Below are 10930 nucleotides of genomic sequence, written 5' to 3' on the forward strand. Positions count from 1 at the left end.
TGTGGCGGAACAAACCACTTACGTGGTCGTATTTTCCGAGAGGACAGGCTGATACTGGACATTGATTGGTTTGTAGGTGGGCGTGAGTCTGACGTCACCGTTCACCGGTATAGCCTTCATGAATGAATGAAGAAACATGTGAACATAATTTCCTGCAGCTCAGCTCAGGCAGCCGCCCAGACAACGCACACTTCCCGCTTTGACCACAGCTATAGCCCTAGATAAAGAAATCAACAAAGCAACCCCCGCTCCTACAGTTACCCCGTCAGCAGCTAATTTCTCCTCTTGTGACATGTTGATATAACGTTGGACTATTAACACATTACAATCAAACGTACGCTTCCCCGAGAGGTAGACCTATGCCTATATGCTGACAATAATGTGTTATCGAAATTTAACGTAGCCTATTAAGGATACGTTTCAATTAAATGTAGCCTATGTAATCCAAGAGGTAGCTTAAATAAATAACAACAAAAATGTTGAGAACGAACCTATTTGCAATATGTTCAATAAGACGTAATCAGGGACAAAATAACGTTAAATTAAACGTTTCCCGAAAGGGAAATATGCCTTAATGACAATAATGTGCTACACGTTGACATTTAACATATTTGGGATACGTTTCAACCAAACATAATCCTAGAGGTAAATGAATGGCAAAAAATAGGTTGACAACGAACGTATTTGCGATATGTTCAATAACACGCATCCACAGCCAAGATACGTTTTTCAGACAAAATACGTTAAATGAAACGTTCCCTGAAAGGGAGATATGCCTTAATGACAATAATGTGCTGTACGTTGACATTTAACCTATCTGGGATACGTTTCAACCAAACATAATCCTAGAGGTTAATAAATGGCAAAAAAAATAGGCTGAGGACGAACGTATTTGCAATACGTTCAATAAAACGTAATCGCGGACAAAATACGTTTTATGACAAACGTAATTGAGAATGCCGAATAGTTCTCTGGGAACGTAATTTTGACGAGACAGGGTTGCCATCTTAGCTACATTGAAGAGGCCAAGATTGGCTTGTTAACAAAGTGAGTGATGTAACATTTACAATTCCCCAACTAAGCAATTCTGCAGTTTTCATCAAGGGCTCATTTATGTTGAGTACAAAAAAGTATAATAATAATGATAAGATTCATATGAATTTAAAAGTGACGCAAAGAAGTAATGTAAAAAACAAAAACAGTCCTGATCTTAAGTCAAGATGAAAACATTGTTAGCATTCAATATGTCCTACTTATTCCACTATCTTTCCTATCGGCTCTTTCCCTGTATTAGTTTATTTATGTATCTATCTATGTATCTATCTGTCTCCTTCCAATATTTGTAATTTATGACATTGTTTTCCTCTTTCTGCTGTTTCCTCGTCAGCAGGAACGTTGACACTTTGATCGTGGATGTGTTCCCGGTGTTGGACACCCCGGCCAAACAGGTGATCTGGCAGTTCATCTATCAGCTGCTCACCTATGAGGAGCAGGAGCACTGCCAGAGCAAGATCACGCGCTTCCTCGGGTTCAAAGCCTCCGCAGGTGTGTGTGTGTGTGTGTGTGTGTGTGTGTGTGTGTGTGTGTGTGTGTGTGTGTGTGTGTGTGTGTGTGTGTGTGTGTGTGTGTGTGTGTGTGTGTGTGTATGTGCTTGTATGTATATATATATATATATAGACTTGACTTGACAACATCTTCAGTTTGACTGGCCTTGTTCACTTTGGGTTCCACCAACACCCCCCCCCCCCTCCCCCCCCAATGTGTTTTCCAGTCCCCCCTCCACCGCCACCACCCCCCCCTCCCCTAGAGCATGATGGGGCCCCTGAGCCCCACCGGCGGAGCAGCTCCATGAGGGTGACCGGCACCACGTATCGTAGCAGCGTCAGGGGCCGCAGCTCTGACGACCTGGTCATAGGCACCCATCTGGGGATGGGTACGAGAGCCTTGAGGGCTGGGACCAGTTTGGGATGTTATCTTTCAAGTTCAGCATCTTCTTCATCATCATCATCGTCATCATCATCATCATCATCATCATAATTGTTTGCGTCATCATCTTCATCATTGTCATTCTCACAATTGTTTCACAAATCCCCACAGTTAAAGTTATGTATTATTTATTGCTTAATCTCTTATTAAAAAACGTTGTGAGCTTTTGTTATTTTGATTGGTTATTGATGTTTGTCCCTGAATTGGATTAAAACTGAATTGTTAGGCTTTTTTCAAATCCCAATACCTGGGCATTTACTACCACTAGAAAGGTGGTTACCAATTTATGATTGTATTACAAGCTTACATTGAATATGAAACATTGCTTTGATTCCTGCTTTTCAGTAGTTCTTATCAATTAGTCACTTAGTCCCTTAAACACAGATAATTCGGATCATTATCACGGATGACTGACTGAGATGTGGTTGTATGTCCAAGGTTACCGTGGAGAGCCAGTGCTGGAGACGGGGATGAGGCTGGCTCCGGGGGAGAGACAGTCAGGGGACGGCACCTCCCTGCCTGAGACCCCCAACAACCTCACCAATGTACTTCCCAAGAAAAAAAGGCCATTAACAAAGAACCACACAAAAATACATAGATAGACAGACTAGAAGACGTAACCTTTTTAAACACTCTTGTAACCATAATCATGTAGTGGCTTGGGTGTTCGACTCCCATCCGAAAGGAACTAGGTTCGATCCCCAAGTTTGACAGGCTACTTGTAAGCTTCCTTGAGCAAGAAGGCTCCCCCCTACCTGCTCCTTATCACCTGTATCTGAATTCACTGTAAGACATTTCTTGTTTTAAAGCATCTGCTTACTGAATTAATAATAAAGCGGTACACTCTTCCCCATTGCTCTACAAAGCTGTCAGCAGTGTACGCAGAGCTGGAGAACATGTATTCGTCCAAGAGGTCCAAGTCCCTGAAGAACCGCCCTCCCCCAGCCCAGGACAGCCTCCTCGAGGTGGAGCCCATCTCGCGCACCTCCTCCCCCACCATGCTCGCCAGCACAGGTGGGGAACTCACCCCTCACCCGTCCATAGCCCTGTTCCCGATTATTAATTCCTATTAATCATCGCTATCTTTTTGTTTCTTTGCAGGCGGTCGCAAGGGACCCCCACCGCCGCCCACATCATGGCCAGAACCAATGGCCAGTCCCCCGGATGCCCCGTTCTACAGCTCCGGGATGCCCACCCAGATCAGTGCTGAGTCGAACCCTTACGTAAGCCTGGACAGCCCCCCGCCCTCGCCGCCCAACCCCCCAGACTACCCCCCAAGCCCTGTGGGGCATCGCAGCAGCAAGCGGCGCTACACCTTCTCCAAGCCGCCCCGGTCAGAAGACACCGATCGCTTCCTGGACGCCCTCAGTGAGCAGCTGGGACAGAGGGTGGCCATCGTCGACGATTTCCTGAGTCCTGAGAATGACTACGAAGAGGTAGGCTGTCATGTCCCTGGAGCAACCAATCAAAATGTGAGTTTAGCTTAGTTTTTGGCTTCGGAAGATGACAGGCTAACTGATCATCAATTGATGTAAGTAAGTAGTGTCACGATTATTAATACAAAGATGTGTGTAATCATTCCTGTAAAAATGTTAACTATGATCCAGCATGGTTCCTAAATAGCTTTCGGAGTATGTCACGTGTTATGTGTGGGCATCTGCGGTGTAGCTGATAATAATATGATTGATGGTAATGCCAGGATGTTGTCCAGATGAGCTTTCCAGACGAAGAGGACGAAGAGGACGATGAAGATGACCTGGGCGAGGACGACGAGGAGAACGGGGGCTTCGTGGCCCCGGAGCTCAGCAGCCCGAGTGACGTGCAGAGCAGCAGTGCAGAGGAGGAAAACGCCTCCTCCCTCACCTATTCATCCTCCTCCGACCACATCCCGCCTCCGCCCATGACTCCTCCCCCCCCGCCGCCCATCCAGTTCAATGACACACCACCTCCGGCGCCTCCCTCTGCCCCGACCGCAGCCCAGCCACCTCCTCCGCCTCCTCCCCCTCCTCCTCCGCAGCAGCTACTGGTCTACAGCCCCGAGCACTCCCCCAGAGCCTATGTGCCCATGCGCCGCAAGTCTGGACCCCCTCCTCCACCTCCCCCCAGGAGCAATCTGCCGCCCAAGCGGCAGTCCCTTCACAAAGTCCTGCCCGCCAGAGAAGACGTACAGGTCCGTGCTACGATACAGGAGCTCAAGGCCTTCCAGGAACAGCAGGCCTACCGGGAGAGACAGGTCTACGAGGAGCAGCAAGCGACCCAGGAGCGAGAGGCCTACAAGGAACAGAAAGCCTATGAAGAGCAACAACTGTACCAGGAACAGCAGGCCTACCAGGAGAGGCAGGCCTACCAGGAGAGACAAGCTTACAAAGAGAGACAGGCCTACGAAGAGCAAAAGGCTTACGAGGAGCAAAAGGCCTACGAAGAGCAAAAGGCTTACGAGGAGCAAAAGGCCTATGAGGAGCAGAAGGCCTACGAAGAGCAGAAGGCCTACGAAGAGCAGAAAGTCTATGAAGAGCAACAGGCCTATGAGGAGCAGAAGGCCTATGATGAACAGAGGGCTTACGAAGAGCAGAAAGCCCTCCAAGCCAAACAGATCTATCAGGAGCTCCAAGAACGACAGGCGTACGAGGAGCAGAAGGCCTACCAGGAGCAGAAAGCTTTCAAGGAGCGCCAGGCCTACCATGAGCAGCAAGCCTACCAACAAGAGCAGCAGCAACTGCAACAAATCTATCAGAGCCACCAGTCGCTCCCCGCCCAGCATTCACCCCACTCGCCACATCCCCTCCAGCAGCTTCACCAATCCCTGCCCCCTCTTCCTTCTCCCGACTCCAACCGAACGCGCACTAATCACCCTCTGTACCAGATGCAGCAAGCACAGCAGCAGCAGCAGCAGCAGCAGCAGCAGCAACAGCACCAGCAGCAGCAGCAGCAGCAGCAAGCCCAGCAGGGCCACCCCCACCGGCGCCATTCCCGGTCAGCGCCATCACCCCACCAGCCCTCATCCCAACAAACGGCCCACCCAGGTCAACAGGGTCACTACATCGAAGGCGTCTACCAAAGCCGCAAAAGTCTAAAGGCCCAGGCTCACCATGCGTCGGCTGAGATGCTCAACCAGATGCACCAAGCCCAGGCTCAAGCCCTCCACTCGTCCGCCGAAATGATCCACCACATGCAGCAGGCGCAAACCCGCCACGCCTCCAATGAGATGCTGAACCAAATGCACAAGGCCCAGGCCCACCACTCTTCGTCGGAGTTCCTGCACCACCAAGCCCACCAGATGCACCACGAGCAGCCTCACCACACATCCACGGAGCTCCTCAGCCAGGTTCACCGACTGAGTCAGAGGCAGCCGCACCATTCCTCCAGCGAGCTGCTTCATCAGATGCACAAAGTCCAAGCACATCATTCCTCTACAGAGCTGCTCCACCAGGCCCATCAGATGCAGCAAGCCAAGCCCCACCACTCCTCTGCTGAGCTGCTGCACCAAACCCAGCAAGACCCCGCCTCCCTGCCGGTCCAGTTCACCCGAGAGAGCTCGTCTCACCAGAGCCGAAGGAGCCTAAAGGGGCACCATCAGGTCCAGGCGTCGCCCCAAGGCAGACACCCAGAGCACCAGATCCATCACCCGCAGCCCAACAAACCCTCTCCCCAGAGACCCCACTCCATCCAGCAGACCCACCACCCCCATTCCCCTTCCCCTCAGATCCACCACATCCATCACATGACCCCTCAGCCCCCTCCACAGGACTACCAGCCCCAGATCCACCTGATCCACCCCCCACAAGGTCAGCCGGCCCACAGGCCCCAGCCTCTCCTCTCCACCTTCCAGCCGCTACAGCCTCACCAGACCACACCCTCTACCTTCCAGGCCTTGCCCCAGCACCCTCAACCCCACCAGGCCCAACCTCCAGGCCAAGCTACCCGCCCGCAGTCCCAGCCCTCCCACCACCTGCTCCAGTGTCAGCCCCCATTGCAGCCCCACCACAAGCAGTCCCAGGGCCAGGTCCAGCCGCAATCCCTGCCACACTCTCTGTCGGACCCTCCGAAACACCCGGAGCCTCCACTGCCGCCGCCTCCTCTGCCTCCCCCCTGCTCACCTCCCCCCCTGCCCAGGCCTCCCCTGTCCAGGATGGACTCTCATCACATGAGCGTGAAGAGGCTGCGCTGGGAGCAGGTGGAGAACTCAGAGGGCACTATCTGGGGAGAGGTGAGAAGGGTGATGTGGGGGATATGATTGATAAAAACAAGATTGGAAAAGGAATAGATCAGATTAGACTTTGCATTTGTTTTTTTTCTAGTTTGGGGCCAATTCGGACTACGACAAGCTGAATGACATGGTGAAATACCTGGATTTAGAATTGCATTTTGGGACTCAAAAGAGCCAAGGTTCGTGCCACTGTACGTGAGTTTGGGTACGGAATCCTTTAAATGTAATGCAATGCGCTAGCCCATTTGATTACACTGTTCCCACTGTTTGCCATGTGTTTAGTGTCGGTTCCAGAGCCATTGCTTCAACCAGAGACGTTCAAAAAGAAAGACGTTATTGAAATCCTCTCCCATAAAAAAGCCCACAACGCCTGTAAGCATCACGCACTAACAAAGGCACCACCTATTGTCCAAATCTCCTTGTATTGTTCAAGAAAATGTTGTACTTGTGCGTGACCTTTGACCTTACCTGTCCTCCAGCCATCCTTATAGCTCACCTGAAGCTGTCGCCGGGGGAGCTTCGTACGGTGCTCATGACCATGGCCTCTGACAGGCTGGAGTCGGCGCACATCAAGCAGCTGCTGCTGTACGCCCCAGACGCCGGGGAGGTGAAGCAGTACGAGCAATACCGCCAGGACCCCAGCAAGCTCAGTGAGCCTGACCAGTTCGTATTGCAGGTAGAGATCATATCGGAACATGTGATTTGTTTGTAATACTAGTGCAGTGGCTAGGGCCAACATGTTCAATTCCCTGCAAAAAACTGTCCAAAGTGTTGTAAATACACGTAAATGTAGGTCCAGGCAGATCGTTTAAGAGTAGTACGCTTTGAGGAACTTGTTATCTGAGGGTTTTTGGGTGTTGACTGATTGGAATGCATGCTAACTGTTAGTCTGTGAGTTAACCGTTGAGACTAGTGTTGGGATAACTGTTGAGCTAACTGTTGGGCTAACAAGCTAAATGTTTAGCTCATTGTTGGCTAACTTTTGGGATAAACATAAGGCTATCCCCTTGGATAACTGTTAAGCTATGTGTTTGCTAATCTCCTACTCCAGATGTTGTTGGTTCCCGAGTATAAGACGCGTCTCCAGAGCCTCCACTTCAAGTGTTCCCTGCAGGAGAAGACGGATGAGCTTCGAGGAGGCTTTGACTGTATCTACAAGGCCTCGCTGGAGCTCAAGACTAGCAAGAAGCTGGCCAAGATACTGGAGGTCTGTTAGTGTTTTGAGATAAACTATTGCAGTTAGCGTTGGGAATTGATGCGGAAAGGTATTTCCGCAATAAAGCAGATTTTACGACATGATGCAGTTAAGATAAGATAGGAAAATGCTGACAATGCGCTTGTCAGCTGTGTCTAAACAGATATAATCTGCCTGGTATTCTTCCATTTAAAGTCCCATTCCTTCATTGAATTACCCCAACCTCAACAGCCACTCTAAGTAGAAAATAAGTCATTCTTATAGTCAGTATATATATAGTAATAAAAGTCAAATAATATTCACTATGAATGTCATTTGTATTCAGCTTAATTCCAGACTCACAATTTTCTTCTTCCCTCTTGTACTTTTATAGTTTGTGTTGGCAATGGGCAACTACTTGAACAATGGTCAACCAAAGACCAACAAGACCACAGGCTTCAAGATCAACTTCCTCACAGAGGTGCATATTAACCCATCAATTACTCAAATGAATTACTAAATATTGTTTTGTTATATATGAAAATATGTTAACTAAATATACTAACTTGAGTATTAACCATGTCCTTTGTAGCTTAGCACCACCAAAACAGTTGATGGGAAGTCAACATTTCTGCACATCCTGGTCAGGTCTCTGTGCCAACATTTTCCTGACGTGCTGGACTTCTCCAAAGACCTAACCATGATTCCACTGGCAGCCAAAGGTACATTAGGGATATGATTTCATCACCTATTGCACAGCATTTCCCACACACGCACACACACTCAAACACACACACACACACACACACACACACACACACACACACACACACACACACACACACACACACACACACACACACACACACACACACACACACACACACACACACACACACACACACACACACACACACAAACATGATATCACCCCCAAGTGTTTGTCCACAGTGAACCAGAGGGCAATCACGTCGGATATGAACGACCTCCACACGACCATACAGGAGACCAGAGCCGCCTGCCAGAAGATGCCTGCTACTTCTGAGGACCGCTTTGCCGTCGTCATGAGTGTATCCTTTAAATAGAAGAGAAACAGAATTATCTGGATCCTTATTATATGAGGATGGTTGTTTAAGCATATTTTTTATATCTGAACCAATGAACAGATATCCTCTTCTTTAGCGGAAGCATACATAAACACTATGCAATTTCTGCTATAGTCACTTTTTAATATGCTTTATTGTAAGTGATTTACAGTGCATTATTCTTTAGCAGTCTGAAGCATTCATGAACACAATAGACTTTCTGCTATTTATATTAATTGAATATCCTGTAATCAAAAGCGATTTACAGTTAATTTTTTAGATACCTGTCATTAACAGGCAGGGGGTTACAGTCATCTAGCCTGGATCAGGATGAGGAAGGCTGTGGACATTCAAATTCATAACCTTTCGGCCATTATTCTAACCATTTAAATATCCACTAGTGTCCCCTGGTTTGTGTTGCTTCCTTATAATAATAGTACAAATAATATACCTTTGTTTGTATAGCTCATTTTGAACCATCGGGGGCCTGCCCTTAAGGAGGCAAGATAGCTCTGTGTAACAAATCATCATCAGGTTAGCTTTAAAATTGCAGCAGGGATACAGAAAAAGGATATCTAACTCGGACATCAATAACTGTTTAAAAAAACAAAAGGGTTAAAAAACACAACACAAAGAAATAAAGCAAAGAATGTCCAAATGGGGCGATCCTTGACGGGCGCGTGCAGAACTTCCTGGAGAACAGCCACCCGGCCATCCAGTCCCTGGAGTCTCTGCAGCAGAGGTCCATGGAGGAGTTCGCCCGCACCTCCTCCTACTTTGGGGAGGACAGCAAGGCCACCAACACAGAGGTCTTCTTTGGCATCTTCAGCGAGTTCCTGAGCAAGTTTGAGGTGACCCCCCCCCCCCCCCAGTACACCAATATTAACCCTGCCAAAAAATGGTTGGAAGAATTGTGATTTAGTGGATGTTTTTTTATCCAAAGCCATTTAAAGTGAATTCATAGAATGATACCTAACTGCTTCATTCTTTCATTCATTCATTCATTTGTGTAGTGCTGAGCTGCTTTGTTTTTAGGGATATTTGGATGATGGCTAAATAACAAACCTGTCAATGTTCTTTCCACAGAGAGCTTTAAGTGATCAACAGGCCGGGGAAATCCCCAAGAGTCCAAGAAGTCCACGGATGGCCTCGCCGTTGGCCTGGTAACATGTACACACACACACACACACACACACACACACACACACACACACACACACACACACACACACACACACACATACACACACACACACACACACACACACACACACACACACACACACACACACACACACACACACACACACACACACACACACCACACACACCTATTTCATTGCACAGCATTTCCCCACACACACACACACACACACTCAAACACACAAACACACACACACACACACACACAAAAACACACACACACACACACACACACACACACACACACACACACACACACACACACACACACACACACACACACACACACACACACACACACACATAAATACATTAACAAATTACTGCACACTAACAAACAGAAATGTGCATGCTCAAACACACAGACACACATACGCACACATTTAACATACGCATGCACACAAACACACACACGCACGCAAACACATTCACACAAACATGTAAATGCACAGCTACACATAAACACACTCAAATAAATACACACACGTTTGTACATGCGGCTGTAAGTCATTGGTCTTTATGAGCTTTGGAGTGAAGTGACTGGATGAAATCGGAATGACTCAAACTGTGTTGTTTCATAGAATATAATATGGAATTGTGTTCTCTATGCTTGCAGTGTTTTTCCTTCAAAACAAAGCCTTGGTTGAAGACGATTTGCTAACTAGAGTATAAGATACCTAAAAAGGTATCTTGTTTTATTATGTGACTGTGTCTGTATTTTTATACAGTGTCAATCATTTTTTTCTGTCTTTGCTTTGCCACCAAAACATTTGGGGATTGACCTTCTATTTGGTAATGCAAACATTGTCAAAGAAATTCATGAACATCTATTACATAGAGATATGAAGTATAGTCGTTTATGTGAAATTAGTCAAAAAATGTATCAATTAATATTTATTAATAAATTATTAAATTATTTATTAAGAAATGTAATATAACCAAGTTAGTTAATGTTTCTTTGAAAGAAACCACAAACGGCCATATTTCTTTAAGTAAGTAAGGCGCCCACCACACTGAATGTAATAACATTAATTTATTAAGAGTGTATTTTCAATATATTTATGCTCAACACCTGATGGCTCCTTTCTGAAAGAGAATGCCACTGTGTCTTTATGTTGCCCTTTTCCATCTGAAGACCTTTCAGGCCATTTGTGTAAGGCACTTACTAGAAGCCTGTACAAACGCTTTCACTACTAGATCTCTTAAGCTCTGTACATATAATGATGTGAAGAGCCAAACAAATCAAAATCATTTCAGAGATTTGCGGCTTGTATA

At 47.1% G+C, this 10930-nt stretch overlaps 1 protein-coding gene across 10 annotated transcripts in view; it reads left to right on the top strand.

Moving 5' to 3' along the window:
- grid2ipa (glutamate receptor, ionotropic, delta 2 (Grid2) interacting protein, a) overlaps positions 1-10567 on the top strand; it is a 41129-nt gene extending 30562 nt beyond the window's left edge. For 2 of the 10 annotated variants that reach the window (XM_060041998.1, XM_060042044.1), the window contains 16 exons: positions 1388-1545; positions 1772-1933; positions 2425-2531; positions 2853-3000; positions 3088-3422; positions 3686-6193; positions 6285-6384; positions 6476-6565; positions 6673-6869; positions 7245-7400; positions 7762-7848; positions 7960-8089; positions 8319-8437; positions 9139-9303; positions 9539-9615; positions 10272-10567. In XM_060041998.1, the coding sequence (XP_059897981.1) occupies positions 1388-1545; positions 1772-1933; positions 2425-2531; positions 2853-3000; positions 3088-3422; positions 3686-6193; positions 6285-6384; positions 6476-6565; positions 6673-6869; positions 7245-7400; positions 7762-7848; positions 7960-8089; positions 8319-8437; positions 9139-9303; positions 9539-9615; positions 10272-10302 (4570 nt within the window). In that variant the 3' untranslated portion in view covers positions 10303-10567. Of the gene's footprint in view, positions 1-1387; positions 1546-1771; positions 1934-2424; positions 2532-2852; positions 3001-3087; positions 3423-3685; positions 6194-6284; positions 6385-6475; positions 6566-6672; positions 6870-7244; positions 7401-7761; positions 7849-7959; positions 8090-8318; positions 8438-9138; positions 9304-9538; positions 9770-10271 lie in introns of those variants that run through there. The other 8 variants (XM_060042011.1, XM_060042019.1, XM_060042005.1 and 5 more) reach the window with 8 other exon arrangements.
- The last annotated feature ends 363 nt before the right edge of the window (positions 10568-10930 follow it).

This window comes from Gadus macrocephalus, chromosome 2, assembly GCF_031168955.1.
Source record: "Gadus macrocephalus chromosome 2, ASM3116895v1".
Classification (NCBI taxonomy): domain Eukaryota; kingdom Metazoa; phylum Chordata; class Actinopteri; order Gadiformes; family Gadidae; genus Gadus; species Gadus macrocephalus.